Source organism: Xiphias gladius, chromosome 8 (assembly GCF_016859285.1).
Source record: "Xiphias gladius isolate SHS-SW01 ecotype Sanya breed wild chromosome 8, ASM1685928v1, whole genome shotgun sequence".
Classification (NCBI taxonomy): Eukaryota; Metazoa; Chordata; class Actinopteri; order Istiophoriformes; family Xiphiidae; genus Xiphias; species Xiphias gladius.
The window spans coordinates 2704235-2722578 of record NC_053407.1 but is presented as its reverse complement, the minus strand read 5'-3'; the positions used below and the strand labels follow the sequence as shown (position 1 = coordinate 2722578).

Below are 18344 nucleotides of genomic sequence, written 5' to 3'. Positions count from 1 at the left end.
ATACTCTGAAAAAAAAATTCCGGTGTTCCTAAACTCTGTAAATGGGAGGCAAACAATGTGGCTAGGACCGAGCCACACAAGACTATTCCAGCCAATCAGCAACAGGGTGCAATCATGTTCATGCATAGGAGAAGCTGTGTTTGTGTGCATGTCATTTCTTTGATGATGTTATATATTATAATGTTTGTTTTGCTTCAGCTATGAGAAAGAGTATCCACATTCATGCCACATAAGAAGCTCTGGATTCTGCCACATTTCTCTTTTGGTCAACTAGCCCAGTTGTTAGTGTCGTAGCCTTGGCAATGCCCGTCCATGAATTTCGGGGGTGGAGCTTCTGAAGGAGCACTGAAGAGAGGGATGTATTTGTTTTGTTGTTGAGTTCAAATATCAACAGTCTTTCTCCAGGATCCCTTATTCCTTGTTTAAATAGAATTCTAATCCTGTCTCGCGGTCTCTCCTCCCTCTCACATCTCTCTTTCTCCTCCTTCCTCCTTTTTCTCTTTTCATTTCTCAACATGGTCTGGCGGCGACGAAGGGGTAGACAGTTCCTTCTCCTTTCCCTGGTAGTCCTTAAATTGGCGCTATCCCATTGAACATAAGAGAGGCACAGAGACAGTTTTAGTTTCTCTTCAAGTGTGCATTTGAACATGCAGTGGTAAATTACAATGTCTGCAAACTATATGACATCACCACCAGCAGTTTGCAGATACAGAGCTATTATGTTATCAGAGAGCTAAAGCATCAAGTCATGCTTTTTTATGTCAACTTAAACATTTTATTCTCATTTGACCATAATTCTTTAAAGCTATTGTTGATATCACCCAGATTTCAGTCAAAATCTTGTTAAATGTGTGGTTAAAATTAGGTTTATCAGCTATAATATCAGAATAACTGGTATGGGGAGACATCAGTGAAACCACACACGTGACTTGTGTGTAATGGCCAACTTTGCTTTTGACAGCAGGGAGGCTGGTCTTATGTAAATGCACCTAAATCTGCTATAATCCTACATATCCTTCATGCGGCACAATGCTTATTCTGTCAAACAGTACTAACGTTTCTTGTTTTGAACTACACACAGTCATTTCCCAACATACTTCAATTCAATACAATTTTATTTATATAGCTCCAAATCATAGTTATATTTACAGAGACCCAACAGTTCCCCATGAGCAAGCACTTGGCGACAGCAGCAAGGAAAAACTCCCGTTTAACAGGTAGGTACCTTGAACAGAACCCAGAATAATATTACTTATAAAACTAAATATAATAATAGATGATAATCATAATAATTGAAGCAGTGGGTGGTAACCAGGATCATGAGGGCAGTAGGTGGTTTGCAGTCACAGATCCTGACTCTCTAGCACCAGGGGCAGAAATACCTGCAGAAAGTGACAGGAAGAGAGAGGAGAGAGATGAGAAAGCTCAAAACTACGGGAGAGAGAAGAAGTCAAGTTAGTAACGAGCATCGATGCCCTATGAATGTGTGTAGATGGAGAGGAGGAGGAGGAGAGAGGAGCTTGGTGCATAATGCGAAGTCACCCAGCAGTCAAGGCCTATAGCAGCATAGCTAGGGGATGATTCAAGACATGCCTGTGCTAGCCCCAACTGTAAGCTTTATCACAAGGAAGGTTTTAAGCCTACTCTTAAATGTGGAGAGGGTGTCTGTCTTCCGGACTAAAGCTAGATGGTTCCACAGTAAAAGAACCTGATAACTGAAGGCTCTGCCTCCTAGTCTACTTTTGGAGGCTCTAGGAACCACAAGCAAGCCTGCGTTCTGGGAGCACAGTGATGTTCTTTGCAATGTTACGTAGGTGAAAGAAGGCAGTCCTTGAAGTTTATTTTATGTGAGAGTTAAAGGACATATCCTAATCAAAGAGAACTCAGAGTTTCCTAACAGTGGTGCTGGAGGCCAGGGCAAAGCCATCCAGTGTAACTTGATCATTAGATAAGATGTTTCTGGGGTGTTGGGGGCAGAGCACAATAACTTCAGTTTTGCCTGAGTTTCACAGCAGAAAGTTGCTGGTCATCCAGGTCTTTATATCCTTAAGGCAAGCTTGAAGTTTAGCTAACTGATTGGTTTCACTTTCATTGACAAATACAATTGGGTATCGTCAGCATAGTAATGTAGGTTTATGGAGTGTTTCCTATTAATATTGCCTAAAGGAAACATATATAAGGTGAATATAACTGGTCCAAGCACATAATCTTGTCGAACTCTGTGACTAACTTTAGAGTATATGGGGGATTTGTCGTTAACACGCACAAACTGAAATTAATCTGATAAACCTAAACCAGCTTAGAGCAGTTCATTTAATGCCAATTAAATGTTCCAGTCTCTGTAATAGGATTTGATGGTCAATGGTATCAAATGCAGCACTAAGATCTACAAGACAAGTACAGAGACAAGTCCTTTGAATGAGTAAGTACGTATGATCATTTGTAACTTTCACCAGTGCTGTCTCTGTGCTATGATGCACTCTAAATCCTGAATGAAAATCCTCAAATAAACTATTATTATGTAGAAAGTCACACAACTGGTTGGCAACAGCTTTCTCAAGGATAAGGTTAGATATGGAAAAGGAAGGTTAGATATGGGTCTATAGTTGGCTAAAATATATGGATCAAGAGTAGGCTTTTTAAAAGAGGTTTAATTACAGCTGTTTTAAAGGACTGCGGTACATAGCCTGTTAATAAATACAGATTGATTATATCTAGCAAAGAGATGCTAACTAAGGGTAAAACCTCCTTATGCAACCTAGTTGGGATGGGGTCTTAGAGACAGGTTGCGGGTTTAGATGAAAATATTATTGAAGTTAGTTGGTGAAGGTCGATTTGTTCAAATCTAATCAAATTTAGTTTAATACATTATCATTAATATTTTATTACCAGCTAATAGCAGTAGTCATTATTGTCTTTATCGCTTAACATTAATATTTACTTAATATTTAAATTAAAAAACACTGTAAGGAGTGTCCAGAAATTAAGGATAAGAAGCTTGCATGACAACAATCTATTGCAGTCTAAGACAATGTAATATAATGTAATTGAACAAAATCAAATCACACTGAATTTAACATAAACTAATGTGCTTTATGTAATTTTCTAACTTGTTAAATTGTTTCAAAGTAAGATAAAAGTAGTTAGGAAAGGAAAAAGGAATTTTTAAAATAGATATTGTAATACAGAATTAAGTTATTGTCCTCTGATGAGGGGGGGTGTAAATGTTTTTAAAAGTTATGAGAAACATGCAAGACAAGTGTTTTTTTAAGTGTTAATATAATAGATTTTAATTCAGTATGATAGATTAAAGGAGAGAGAACAATGAGAAGTGTGCACAATATTTGTATTTTGGATTGTCCACAATATAATACAATCAAAACTAATACCATAGAAATATATTTCATCTACTCTAATCTGATCTGATCGAGTTTAATTTGAAAGAATCTAAACTAACGTAATATGATCTAGTGTCCATAGAGGTAAACCGGAAGCTTGCACAATAATATTGGTGTACAGTCTAAATAATATAATATAATCAAATCTAATACTATTGATTTGTATAAATTCTATTCTAATATGATTTAATCTACTCTAATGTTATTTGATCTAATGCAATATGATCATGTCCAGAATTTTAAGTGTACAAGGCATGCATGAAAATAGCCATGGGCACATTTAAAGCATCTAATGCAATGTAGTAACATAATATGATATGATAATCAGTGATGTGGATTAAGATTAAATGAAAAAAAAACAAAAACAAAACAGAAAACAAATAATTTGAACTGTTCTTTAAAGCACAATATAGTATACCCCATTGCATTCGCTGTCCATGTCACACATCAGCACAAATAGAAGAATGAGGAGCATGGATGATAACAGTTGTGTGTGTTAGCCAGCACAATCTACTGTGATTCAGTTTAAAAAATATTTAAAGTATATACAGTGAATAATAAATAAGATGCCATATGCAACTTGTATGTATATGTATTCCTGGTTAATATTCTGCGACTTGGAATTTTATACGATGTGATGTGTGACCGCGTTCTACTAATAGATTAATCATGCCAAAAATAATATACTTATTATTTGGTTGGTTGTCTCTAAATTTCTGTTATGGATTAGTCAGACTGGCTACGGTGGCTGGGCTGACAATAGCCATGGTAGCTAAGGTTAGCAAGGAGAAGGAAAGGAACGGCTCATGATCAAAAGCATACCATATCATCTGTCAAACATGGTGGAGGCAGTGTTATAGCATGGGCATGTATGGCTGCCAATGGAACTGGGTCACTGCTGTTTATTGATGATGTGACTGCTGACAGAAGTAGCAGGATGAATTATGAAGTGTATAGGGCTTACTATCTTCTCAGATTCAGCCAAATGCTGCAAAACTGAACATACAGCAACCCAAGAGCTTCTCAAGCAAAGAAATTGAATATTCTTCAAAGGCCAAGTCAGTCTACTGAGTTCAACCCAATTGATTTCCACTTATTGAAGACAAAACTGAAGGTAGAAAGATCCACAAGAAAACAGCAACTGAAGGCGGCTGCAGTAAAGGTCTGGCACAGCATTTCGACGCAGGAAACTCTACATTTGGTGATTTCCATGGGTTCCAGACTTCAGTTGGTCATTAACTGCAAGGGATATTCATCCAAGTATTAAAAATAATCATAATAATCACATTTATAATTATTATGTTGGTTTGTCCAATTACTTTTGAGCCTCTGAAAATGAGGGACTATGTATAAAAATGGCTGTAATTCCTAAACGGTTAATGCGATATTTTCGTTAAGCCCCTCGAATTAAAGCCGAAAGTCTACACTTCAGTAACATCTTGATGGCTTCGTTTCAGATCCATTGTGGTGGTGTACAGAGGCAAAATTACGAAAATCGTGTCACTGTCCAAATACTTACTGAACGACGTTACCTTACTGCACATATCCCAACAACAGAATGGACAAGAGAAACGTATACATTCCTTTATGTACAATGCTATGTTGCGTTAACATTGTCAATTAAACATGAAAAATATACACTTAGGTCAGTACTTATCATAAAACTAGCCCACTGCTATCAAATGCACATATGTATCAGTGTGCCACTTTCAAGCACCTGCAGTTAGGAAACGTAGCCGGAAGAGCCGGCTCCCAAATGGCTCCTCATTTGGCATCACTTCTGGCTTTTATAATTCAGCCAAATTTAGCAATGTTTCGACCTATGATTGGTATTTGTGCCTGTATATTATTTAAATTATGTTATATTATTTTTAGTATAAAGATTAATGTAAAAACATCAAACGCTATTACATGTGTATTGAACGTTTTATTTATACTGAACGTTGTAAATTAGCATTTTGCTACAAACACCAAACAGTGTATCTAGTCCTTGTGCATAAATGTGTGTGTCAATTGTAATGCTACTATGATGTCCATATCATATCACATAAAATAATAAAAAAAATTACAAAACACAAACCATTCCAAAAAATTCACGCTCAAGACGGAACACCATATAACAAATTACAATGATCAAAACAGCAGCATCAACCCATTTTAACAGTGAAACATGATAAGATTGTCTTTAGGGCAATGTCAGCCCCCCATCCCCTTTTGACAAATTCCCCCTGCACATCACCACAACATTCAACATTTAGTCAATGCGTGGACTGCTGGTGGCCAGGCAGTGCAGTGAAAAGATCAAACTGTCATTATGTCTTTAATTAACTAACAAAGAAGAAAGACAGGAAGAAAAAAAAATCAGTTCTCAGAGACTCGGCACTCATCGTTCATGTAATTGAGCCGGCTCATAGAGCCGATTAGTTCACGACCCACGCATCACTAGAACACGAGCTGCGTACCACTAGGGAACGGTGTGTGCCGCTGAACCACTAGTGGCATACCATCAGGCACTTGTCTTCATTAAGTCAGCAAAAATGTAATTCAAAGCAACAGTAAGTAACTTTTAATGTAGCTAATATTGCCATGAAGACTCAATACTTACATTATTTTTAATGGACTGCGAGTGGCGCTATATCCCATTTTCTGCTGTGTTTTCCTCCAGTAGTACTTCCGGGTACTAATGTTTACAAGTGGCATCGTTGAAGTCACAGAGCTCTTTACCTGGCTTATGAAAACCATCGTTTAGGTAAAAACAACATGTACTTCAAGTGCTAGGATTTATATGCAGTCACGGTAGGCTATGCCACTAGACTGCATTAGTCATAACGTTACGCAAACTATTTTGTTGACACCAGCTAGCAAACATAGCAGGCTCAGTCGGGCTGCTAAGGCTAACATAGCTGGTTGAAATGAACAGTTATTGAACAGAAACGTGATGTAGAAGCTACAATATTCCAGACGTTAGTGTGCGTGTTTATTTGACAGAAATATTAATTGTAACGTAGATTGATTATTGGTTTTTATTTTCCCCCTCTTTGTCACGTTATATAATTACATGAGACCACTGAATGTTGCTGATACATTATGTGTTCTTAAATAACATTATCATTGTGTGAAAATATGGTCAGCAGCAAATTATGTTACAGTAAAAAAATTTAATAAAGTCAGACCAAAGGGGGTTTTGTAAAGATTAATGCAGCTGTTGACGGTAACATAAAAACATATAAACTTAGTAGCAATGAATGAATTTTTTCAAATGGAATAACATTATGGTGCACGGAGGGTTTGGAAAATCGTGGCAATGAGCTCAGTCCAAGACAAATAAATTAGAAGATGTTTTTGTTTGGACAGTATAACTAATGAAATATGGACAGTAATTTCAAAGATAATAAATTGTGTAAACAATTGTTTATTATATCAAAAAAGATAAGACTAAGATAAACTCATTGGAATTTGCTGACACTGCAAATCTTTACAGTGGCAAAGGCAGAAGGCCCCCATCATCGGATCATCTGCTGACAGTCCAAGTATAGAATAAACTATGAAGAAGAAAAGCAGACGTTCTAGGTCATCTGAGACTTTGCAACAGACCAGCGGTAAACAGATGACAGTGAGCGTCAATGAGGAAAAGAGGACATCTGGAAACAGAGGGAGACCTCGAAAGATTGTTCCTGTAACCACAGACAATTTTTACGATGATAACACTGCAACAGACAAGACTGCTGACTTAGATTTCAATGTGACAGCTGCTGACGACACAGGGAAACATCCAGAGAGCAAGTCAAAATCTTCAGGTGAGTGGCTCAGTACTAACCCTAATGTGTTGTGTCTTCTGTTGTAAAGATACAAAGTCACACTAAACTCATTCAAAATCTGCCAGTTTGTACTTGCTTTGCTTATCAGCAAACATTTACAACATTTTCTTTACCATTGGTTTCCACTTACGAATTCAGCATTAACGTGACGTACCAGTTAGTGTTTAATTCAAAACAATTTAAGTCTTAAGTACTACCAGGTCTTTACCCTTGTAGTGTTCTGCTGTTTTGTTAGTAGTAAACAATGGAAAGTGGATTATTTTAAAAAAGTGCTATTTCTGGGATTAGATGTAAGAGTTGAAGACCGTCTCTTTACTCAAAGGCCTTAAGTCATGTTTTGTATGCACAAGTTTGACATAAACAAAGCCAAGTTTAATTTGCAGATTTTTGAATGGAGTTTGGTACAGTTTCCTTTTCATTTAAATAAAGAAGTGATGGTCCAAATCAATCCAAATGGTCCAAGAGGGAACCTTCAGTTCAAGTCCCCCTAGGGGACTCGTTTTTCTTTGAAGACCCATAGAAACAATTTTGTTTACCTGTTTTAGGTAATAACTGACAGTTTAGAAAAGCCTGATCTGTGTTTTTTCCACAGGCAGACTATCCACTGCTGTCTGTCGGCTCTGCCATGGAAAGTTCTCTCCACGCAGCCTGCGGCACGCCTTCAACAGGTGGTCCCAAGATTCCATCGATATTGTTGACGATGAGTCAGACGACGCGGCCCAGTCACCCGTTTTATTCCATACAGATTTCCAACAACTGGTCGGGGTCCAGTTGAACCGTGACCCCCGGTTATCGGAGTTTATCTGCAAGAAATGCCACGCCAAATTCTACAAGTGCCACAGCATCCTGATCAGGTTTCTCCAAAGAGTCAACCGCCCACCAGTTGGGAAAGAGAACCTCAAAAGCCGGTTAGTCCAAGTAAAAAATCAATGTTAGTGTAACTTAAAAATTGTGTACTAAGTGTAGAATTTTCAAATGCTCAGGTGGAAAATCTACAAATATAAGGAATTGTTTGTTTCTTTTTCAGGAAGAATGCAAAGTGTCCAGAGTCATCAGTAAATCATGGTTCAATAAGTAAATAAAAACCTTTCTTAGTTTTTGCTTTCAGAAATTACATAAAATACAAGTCAACTGACTGCATTTCTCTGTTGATACGCTCTTCTGTTTTCTTTCAGCACAACTGTCCTTTCCATCAGACCCTAAGTGCCTCCACAGTCTGGTGTCCTGGGTTCACCACCACGGAGAAGCTTGCCGCTCCTGCCCCGACCTGAAGGAGGTGCTGAAGGGCCAGTGCTGGGGCTCTGTTAAGACTGTGTGGAGTTGCGTTGATGGTCACAGATACATCATGGACACTCAGTGCACCACCGCTACTAATCCAGGGTACACAATGAACTTTAACAGTGGAGCATTAGGGAGTGGCAATGGTGATAGAGTGATGTCAGAAGAAGAGGAACTGGAGCAGGAGGAAGAAGAAGATGATGATGAAGAGCAGCCCAGCAGGAATAGAAGAACCCCAGTGGGAAGTATAAGTACTCTGGCTCAACACGTTCCGCCAGCAGTCATGGCACAGACTCAGAGCCCAGCACTGTCTGACTGTACCAGCAACACTGAAGGTGAGACTGTTTACAAATCATGTGATCCCAGAAGGAGTGAGGCAGCATCAACTGTACACTGAGGCCAAAATATTTGAGGGGTACACAACCAATACTGCCTGTTTCTCCCTTCTGATGATATATGATGGGTGTGTGTAGGTTTTTTTGGTCTAGTATTGTATTGTTGAAATACAACCTCTAACTCCATAATATTTTTTTGGCAGCAAGATCCATTTAATTTGACCAAATGATGACAGTCTGGTCTTTGTAGTGGTCACAGAAACCCAAGATCACTGATACTCACATGTCACAGACAGTGACCTTGTCATTTGTAAACCTTCAGAAGTCATATTGAACATCTTCAAATGTGTTATTCACCAAATGCCATAAACAGAAATCTGCTATTATTGGTTCTGATGACAACTATTACATACATTTAGATTGTAGAGAATTATTTTAACTCAGTTACTCAAGTAACTTAGCTTTGAATCAACAATTTAAAGGTACCCTGTGGAGTTTTTGATGACTAGTAGTGGTATTTCAGTTATAGATTTGAGTTGTTTTGTGAACATGTTTTGTGTTTAACAAATTTATTTTAAAAAAATGTCTGACCAACCATCCAAAACCCAAAGATATTTATTTTACAATGAAATTAAATGGAAAAGCAGCAAATTTTCACATTGAAGAAGCTGCAACCAGAGGATTTGGGCATTTTTACTTAAAAATTAATCAAAACAATTATTGACTTGTGTCACAAACACTGATAGTTTTTTCCCTGTCAATATTAAGGAACAATTACTATTAATCAGCACAATTGACTCTTTATGTTAGAGCAACCTCGTTCTCCATCTGCAAATCCTGACAAATGCGTTGACCAATCTGATAAAACTCACTGAGCACGTTACTAGGAACACCTGCGCACGTGTTTATTAATACAAGTACCCAATCAGCCAATGGTGCAATGCATAAAATCCTGCAGATACAGGTCAGGAGCTTCAGTTAATGTTCTCATCCAACATCACAATGGGGAAAAAATGTAATCTTACTGACTTTGACCATGGTATGACTATTACTGTCAAATGGGTTTGAGTATTTCTGAAGCTGCTGATCTCCTGGGATTTTCACACACAACAGTCTCTAGAGTTTTTACTCAGAGTTCTGCCAAAATCAAAAAAAACATCCAGTGAGCAGCAGTTCTGTTGACGGAAACACCTTGTTGATGAGAGAGGTCAGAGGAAAATGGCCAGACTGGTTGGAGCTGAGGGAAAGACTTTGGTAACTCAGACAACTACTCTTTACAACTGTGGTGAGCAGAAAAGCATCTCCGAATGCACAACACATCCAACCTTAAGGGGGATGTTCTACAAAAGCAGGATACCACATGGGGTTCCACTCCCGTCAGCCAAGAACAGAAACCTGAGGGTGCATTGGGCAGAGGCTCACCAAAACTGGTCACCTGAAGACTGGAAAAATGTAGCCTGGTCTGATTCTGGATTTCTGCTAAGGCACACAGATGGTAGGGTCAGAATTTGGCATCAACAGCATGAATCCCTGGACCCAACCTGTCCTGTGTCAACAGTCCAGGCTAGTGGTGATGGTGTAGTGATGTGGAAAATGTTTTCTCTGCACACTTTGGGTCTCTCAATACCAATCAATCATGGTTTGAATTCCACAGCCAGTCTGAGTGTTGTTGCAGACCATGTGCATCGCTTAATGGCCACAATTCTTCTAATAGCTACTTCCAATGTGATAATGCACCCTGTCGAAAGCAAAAGCCATTCAGTGTATTTCAGTGACCTCCCCAGTCACCAGATCTGAATCCAGTAGAATAGCTTTGAAATGTAGTAGAACAGAAAGTTGTGCATCTGAAAAAACTGCAGAAATGATGTTATGCAGTCATGTCAACATGGAGCAGAATCTTAAAGCAATGTTTCTAACACCATGAGGCTGTTCTGAGAGCAAGGCGAGGCCCTACCCAGTATAAGTATGGTGTTCCTAAGAAAGTGCTTGGTGAGTGTATCTTGATATGGTTGCTGCTACTGCTTGATTGTAGCCAGTGTGTGTGTCCACCTGTCCATGAGCCACATGTGACTCCGGCCCTTTACCCCTCTATGCTATCTTTACATGCCAGGTCCATTTCAAACAAATAAAATACATCATTTAATTTAAAATGTGATTTAACTGTCGGTAAACACAGGCTTTTACATACATTCTCAAGTTAATTCAGAGACACTCCCTCAGGTAAAATAGTCCTGCAATAAATCTTAACCTCCATAAAGGTTATAATGTAATGAACTTAGGTTAGCAAGCTCAGTTCCTTCTTTTAAATCATTCCTCAAAACTTACTTTTACAGGAAGGCTTTTTTATAGTTATTCTGTGGTCTATCTAGTTTTTATCCCTTTTATTTTTACCTGTTTCTATTACTCACACTGTTTTATCAGATCTTATGATAAAAGATCTGATGAGCTCTGTTTTTATTTATGTTTCTGTTGTTTTTATCTTGGTTGTGTGTAATTCTTTATCCTGTTCTGTAAAGCACTTTTTACCTGTGTTTTGAAAAGTCTCATACAAGAAAAAGATTTTTATCATTATTATTGTGCTCAGTTTTTGCTGAAGCCCTTTCAGTGAGATTCAACATAATTGGCTTTTAGAGACTGTAGTTTAGACAGTGAAAATGACCTTGGTTACTCCATACATGTAAACAAAACAAGTGAAGCATAGATATTTAACAGCTTATTACTATGTACACTTGTAACTGTTCATGGGGCATGTCAGTATGAATCCTTGACTCACATGGTTCTTGATTTTCTCAACTAGATTTTACACGTCATGAGGAGGCATTGTCTCCCGCTCCAGCCCGGCTGGAGGACAGGACAGCTGACAGCGATCTGTCTGACAGGTCAGTCACACAGCTCATCTTTTTCATCTGATTATGACTCTCATTTCTTATAGTCACCAATTTGTGGGAGAATACCACAAAACTTAGTTTTTTGTGGTTCTCAGCCTTTAAGTAATTAGATCAAGATTGATTAAACTCAATACTATCTACGAGAACTATAATTGTGTGTGTTTCCAGGGTCACCTCTGAAGATGAGTTTGAAGAGAGTAGAAAAATAGGGTTGTCAGACGATGAGCTGTTCGAGCCATACTCAGACAAGAGGTGGGTACAAATACTCTTCAGCAAAGGTTATTGTTCCTTCTAAAGTAGTAGAGATGGACTAAGAAGGGGTGCTGAAAGAAAAACCCCAGTACTGTGCTTATGGTAGTTCTCTCCTCCTCTCAGAGCTCGCAGGGTGACCGTCCCCAACAAGAGAAGACGAAGCCCCAAGGCCCCAGAGGAACCCAAAATCAAAAAGAAACCTGGGCCCAAACCAGGCTGGAAGAACAAGTTCAAACCTAAAGGGTATGTAGGCAAATTTGTCACCACTTGAGTCCTGCATTTTCTTAAATACACAGCCTCCATTTAGCATAAGTTAAAGGTGTTGTATGTAATTTTTGCGGCCTAACGTAGTTTCTTGCCAGGACTGGGTGGTGGTGGTGGTGGTTGGCTAGCTGGTTAGCATGCTAACTTCCGTAGAAGAAGTGATAAAAATAGAAGCAAAACCAGAGTTAACATTGGCGTTGCTTTCCACCGCTGGAGACAGCTCTCGGCGAGTAAAAGAATAAAGCTTGATGCTGAACTCCCGTTTCTTCTAGACTGGTAAATGCTGTTAATGCTAACATTGGCTATGTAACAATAGCAAAAACTTACATATAGCACCTTTAAATGTAATATTTAAATCTGTAATTTATTTCAGTTGGAAACAGCAGATTATAGTTCGTTAAAATGTTTTTAGTCCATGTTTTGTTTTACTTAATTTTAGTCAGTACAGTACAATACAGTACATGTGCATTATGTACCTACTATTGTGTTTTTATTTTAAGAGAGGAGCTGCCCAACATCTACAAGTGTCCCTATCAGGGTTGTACAGCTGTCTACAGAGCTCCCGATGGTTTGAAGGTCAGAATTAGTAGACCCTGACACCATATCATTGTTATTTAGTTGATAAATGTTTAGTAATTGGATCAATAATGGTGAATATTACTATTAGGAGTGCTTCAGATTGTATTGGGTGTCAGGCCTGTAGCAAACCAATTTCACCTCAGTTTCTACAGTAAAACAATTATATGTCATATGGTGTATAGAAAAATAACATTTTAATCTGCCTTTGGATACAGAAGATGTGTAATAATCTGTTAAGAGACCAAGAGCAAATTTTGTTTGAGTAGTTTTTAAACCACCCCAAGATGAGACAAGTCTTGTTCTCCATATTACTCCTGATAGAGTCTGGACAAAATTACAACATTTAAATTTGTACTCATAGATGTCTGTGCAGCAAGGCTTTTCTGCCATTAAAGATTTTGTGCAGCATAACTCGTGCAAAACTCAGTTCCTGTGTTGCAAGTTAGGTACTCACATTTAGAATGAACTATACACAACTTTGTAAATCTTTAAAAATGAACGAGAGGTCCGTATTTTACACTTGTATGAAGTGGGCTGTATAAAAGTCTAGTTTTCTCATCTGGTGGTTTTTTAGAAGCACATCAAGGAGCATCATGAGGAGGTGAGAGAGCGACCCTGCCCTCATCCTGGCTGCAACAAGGTTTTCATGATCGACCGCTACCTGCAGCGACATGTCAAGCTCATCCACACAGGTGAGGTCAACAGAAAGATTTTATTTTGTTTTTAGACAATGTTTTATCAATAGAGAATTAGTCATGTTTGGTGTTTATTTTAGTTTGTACTAAAGTCTGTCCCCTCTGTTTCCAGAGGAGAGGAACTATATTTGCGACCAGTGTGGTCAGACCTTCAAACAGAGGAAACACCTTTCAGTTCACCAGATGAGGCATTCAGGAGCCAAGCCACTGCAGTAAGTTCTGCCATTTTAAACCTCAAACTATTTAAATTAGGTGATGAAATGAACCCTGATGCTTCCATGTGCCCTTTTCAATCAGAAACAGATTTCATTTAGTAATAATTTAGGCTTTCAGAAAGTCTTTTTTTGTTTTTGTTTTAAAGGGGCAGTTTTAGTATTGCACTTATTTGCAATACTAATACAATACTTTGCAGCACTTTGGTATTGCAGAGCCACAGGGGACTTTATATTTTACAGTATGAGTCATACTCATGAAGAGTAAACTAAACTTTGTATAAATCAGTGGAGTGAGTCGTAAAAACAAAAACAGGTGACATATAGGTGACATTACTATTTATTTTAAATGTTTTCTTATCTGCAGGTGTGAGGTTTGTGGCTTCCAGTGTCGCCAGCGAGCATCACTAAAATACCACATGACCAAACACAAGGCAGAGGCCGACCTGGAGTTTGCCTGCCTGATGTGCGGGAAGCGTTTTGAGAAGGCCCACAACCTAAATGTCCATATGTCCATGGTCCACCCACTGACTCAAGCTGAGGCTCAGAGAGGCAGCAACCAGCAGCAGCAGCAGCAGCAGCAGCAGCAGCAGCAGCAGCAGCAGCAGCAGCAGCACTCTGACCTGCACACTATCACACTGACAGGGGAGGTGGTTCAGCAAGACCAGGACAGATGACGGCAGGGAGTCCAGGTCCAGGTCTGCTGTAGGGGTACATAAACTGGGCAACAGGGACCAGCTCTGGCAGTCTGTCCTGTAGTTTCCATTTCTGCACATTCAGTTCATGGACTGGGATGGGACCTACTGTGTGGCTCCACTGGCCAACACAACAACGATGTTGGTTTGACTTTTCCATCAACTTAGAGACTTTAGTTTAGCTTTTGTGTGATAGGAACAAAATTGCACTGTTGTTTTCAACATGAAGTTTAATTTAGTGGATAGTGACCAATCTACTGATAATTACCATCCACCTACCTTATGGGCCTCCCTTCATAGTTTTCACAAATTGATTCTCATTCCAAGGAGGCTTTCCGACCAGTATACCACAAGTTTAGGTTTTAGCTTGTTTTGGGGGAAGCAGCAGTCTTCCCTTCAGGTGTAGCACTCAGAAATGCTGCAGTGTAACGTGATGCATCAAAGTGAAGGCGTCAAGAATCCAAGTGGGGCATGTTTTTACCAACTGAGAGCAGCTTTATAAAAACAACTGTTATAATTCATTGACTTTCTTCAGTTTTAAAAAATTGAAAGTTGTAATCCTTAAGATTTCAGTTCTGTTTGATTTGGCAACACCTGTTGTTACCATGTTAACAACAAATGCAGTTTAATACTACAGCACTCGATGAGCAGTAACTTTGCCAGAAATACAACAGCAGGTCACAATAAAGTTTGTAACTTCGTTGAGGAATGGGAGGTGTGCAGCCTGTCACCTGCAACTCTTCATGTATCGGCTCACTTCGGCTGTTCCTGACTGTTTCATTACCCCATGCTGTTTTTTTTAAATTATTATGCTGTTCAAAAAATGCCCACAATGACTTGTTTTGTAGACTTATTTTTGATGAACAATCACAGTCAGTACCAACCACAGCAACAAATACACAGTTTCCTATGACTGTTTCACAATAAAACCCACGCTTTCCACTGTTAAATGCTTTTAATGTTAAGCATCACTTGAAGGAAATGTTTGGTTTGCATTAGCAGTATCTTAGAACAGCTCTGATGCGTTTAAAGGCAGTTTGCCTGACATCGAAAAAAATGTAATTACAAACAGCAACACTGGACGTGCTGCATTGTTTCCTGTCAATCCCATATTTGTAAGTAGGCGTAAGTAGAAAGAATGTTGGACTATGCTACTAATAATAAAAAAAAATTATAAATAGATAATTGCAAAGTGTAAATACATTGAATGCATGAAAAAAAGCCAACCATAAATAGTATCAAAAAGGGGGTTGATTTAATGAAAATCTTAGGGATTATAATTTGAAAAGAAACAACCACCTCTGGTGCCTCTGCTACGGACCGTATGGAGAGATTATTTGACATTGCCTATGGACTATATGGAACTTTACAGATGTTTTTACTTCATAGCTGAAGTACACAGTAGCAGCCATATATTAACAACTGTGTAACCTACATAAATGCAGTTTTAAGTCCTATAATGTGATGTTGTTATCCAAATACACGTAAAGCACTTGAATGTGCTGTGCATTTTCCTCACAGTGCAAATAGTTGTGCAAAATGATTCCCAAGAACATGTAATTCAGTTTTCTTAGGTCAGTGTTTTTTGTAAGTTATTACAGTGCTAAGTACTCTTTTTAAGAGTTTCTCTTTATTGTAAAAGACTAAAAGGGCTTCAGATGTACATATGTAAATGATGTATGCATTATGTACAAAAAAAGGTAAATAAAATAGTAGATGTTTTTTTACAAAGCTGAGCATCAATAGTTTTTTAGACTTCACAAATAGAATCTGAACCGTGCTCTTTGATAAATATTACAAAGGAAGATGTTTCTTTTAGATGTAAAGTTGGATTACATTACAACAAATACAGTACCTACTTTAAAGTCAGTTACCATTACTGTCAAAGAAACACCATCAAAGCCCAAGAAAATTTTGTAGTAAGCTAGTGACTTTAGCCAGTTTCTCTGCCTGAATGTCAGTCCTCAGCTGTTCAGAGGAAGTCCATCTCTGGGCTGAGGTGCACAGAGAGAGCTGCTGCCACCTCTGGGTCCAGGTCTGCACACTCGGACTCCAGCTGGACCAGGAAACCCACCAACAGAGAGACCAGACAGGAGAAAGTGATGAAGACATGACCCAGCAGTGGGAGAGAGATGAGTAAATGTTGTCAGTGGAAGATTTTACCATGAAAGCAAATGCAGTTTATGTGTGTTGGTTACCTGTCTGAGTTGGGAGGAGGAGAGAGCAATAGGAGATGTTTGTGAGATCACTCTCAGAAGAAACTTCTTGGTTTCGCTCAGAATCTGGAAAGGCTCCAACTGACAATACAATTAATGTATTTGATTTCAGAGCAATGTTACAGATTTCAGTGCAGTCCAACATTTACAGATAGTACACACTATCACCTGAGGATCAGTCACCTGCTTTTCAGAGGGTTCAGCGGTTGGTGTCGGTGTGCGTCCTTCCAGGAACAGCTGCAGCAGACCAATGTAGCAGAGGACGGCAGTATGAAGGAATCCTGGACAATGCACAGCTCTCTGCAGGAGCTCAGCACTCTGCTGGAGCAGCAGGCTAAACACATACACATACCAGTAATATATAAGTTTTACAAAGTACAGCTGTAATAAGAATAAGAAGTGGCTAATTGCTAGAAAAGTTGGACAGAAAATGTTTTCACTTGTTACGCAGCAAGACATAGTGATAAAAATCTTACAAATCAAGGGAAGAAAATTAAAAAAAAAAACCCATACTTGTCAGACCTTTGAGTGTAACTTCAAGAAAAATCTTCAATAAGTCTAAAGCTGGAAATTTTTTTTAGATTCATCTTAAATTATGTTCTTGAAAATAGCTACACCTGAATTAGTGATACTAACGGTACTTCTGGAAAAACTCACCTGTAGAAAGCCCAAGGCAGTAGTTGAGTATACTCATCTGATGTCACCATGGTAACAGACTGATAAACACCTTGTTCTAGATTTGGGAAAAAGATGCAGCACATCCGTTTTACAAGGCATAAAAATATACACAAGACAAATCATTTTATGTCAGTGCTAACATTAGATTTAATCTGACAAATAATGACTACCAGGCTAAACTGGCAACAAAGCTGATGTTCACCGTCAACTGAGTGTTGAGTGTGTGGAGTGAACTGTACCGTTTGATTTAAAGATGAGCAGCCAGTCAGCAGAGTCAACCAACACAGACAGAAGTACTGTGCATAAACTCCTGGTTTTTTGATTACTTTTCTCCTACAGAAAAAAAAAACAAAAAAACCAAAAAAAAACAGCAAAATATAAAACAGTTACTCCCTTAAGCTCTAGGAGAATCCACAAAAAATAGTATGTTCAAAGGCTTTACTGCCACAAGAGAGAAGCTGTAGGCAAACATACAGGAACACAATGCATATTTGATTATGTTTTTTTTGTTGCGTATCAATCTACCCGCAACTTTGAAAAAGACTAAACTACAAATTGTTTTCATTTTCATAAACTGTTAGCACATCATATACAATTTCTTCTATTCTTACCAAAATCATGTCTTGGTCTTCATTGTGTCATATTGTTTCTGTGTTTTGTTGGATGCTTAAACTTTGTAAACATGATATGAATTTTAACTTGAGGGATTGTGGAGTGTGTAAATGAATGTGTAAAACCTTTGAATTATCTTAAAGGAATAGTTCAACATTTTGGGAAATGTGCTTATTTGCTTTCTTGATGAGAGTTAGATGAGATGATTGATACCACTCTCATATTTCTACACTAAATATGAAGCTGGTTAGCTTAGTTTAGCATAAAGACTGAAAATAGAGAAACAGCTACCCTGGCTCTGTCCAAAGGTAACAAAATCCACCTCCTAGCACCTCTAAAGTTTACAAATTAACACATTATAGCAAAGTTAACCATCCCCTGGCTATTTAACGGTCAGATAGGTGGCTTTTTATCTAACTCTCAG

At 38.4% G+C, this 18344-nt stretch overlaps 2 protein-coding genes across 5 annotated transcripts in view; one reads left to right on the top strand and one right to left on the bottom strand.

The window, feature by feature from the left end:
* The first annotated feature begins 6906 nt into the window (after positions 1-6906).
* On the top strand, positions 6907-15128 carry znf276 (zinc finger protein 276). Its single transcript, XM_040134277.1, has 11 exons — positions 6907-7195; positions 7809-8124; positions 8244-8290; positions 8392-8829; positions 11627-11708; positions 11886-11969; positions 12093-12212; positions 12734-12809; positions 13387-13504; positions 13620-13719; positions 14087-15128. Exons 1-11 carry the CDS (start codon positions 6943-6945, stop codon positions 14394-14396), a joined length of 1944 nt encoding a protein of 647 aa, XP_039990211.1. The 5' UTR covers positions 6907-6942; the 3' UTR covers positions 14397-15128.
* Positions 15129-15742: 614 nt separating this feature from the next.
* The window catches only part of LOC120793205 (Fanconi anemia group A protein), a 29808-nt gene continuing 27206 nt past the window's right edge, over positions 15743-18344 (bottom strand). For 3 of the 4 annotated variants that reach the window (XM_040133036.1, XM_040133039.1, XM_040133038.1), the window contains 5 exons: positions 17548-17641; positions 17288-17363; positions 16799-16964; positions 16613-16711; positions 15743-16470 (listed from right to left, as the gene is read on the bottom strand). In XM_040133036.1, coding sequence (XP_039988970.1) covers positions 16387-16470; positions 16613-16711; positions 16799-16964; positions 17288-17363; positions 17548-17641 — 519 coding nt within the window. In that variant the 3' untranslated portion in view covers positions 15743-16386. The remainder of the gene's footprint in view (positions 16471-16612; positions 16712-16798; positions 16965-17287; positions 17364-17547; positions 17642-18344) is intronic. The other variant, XM_040133037.1, reaches the window with a different exon arrangement.

Coding starts and splice junctions, on each gene's coding strand:
- znf276 (XM_040134277.1), top strand. CDS start 6,943: ATGAAGAAGAAAAGCAGACGTTCTAGGTCATCTGAGACTTTGCAACAG. Junction 8,830..11,626: donor CTGTACCAGCAACACTGAAG/GTGAGACTGTTT, acceptor TTTCTCAACTAG/ATTTTACACGTCATGAGGAG. Junction 11,970..12,092: donor GAGCCATACTCAGACAAGAG/GTGGGTACAAAT, acceptor TCCTCCTCTCAG/AGCTCGCAGGGTGACCGTCC.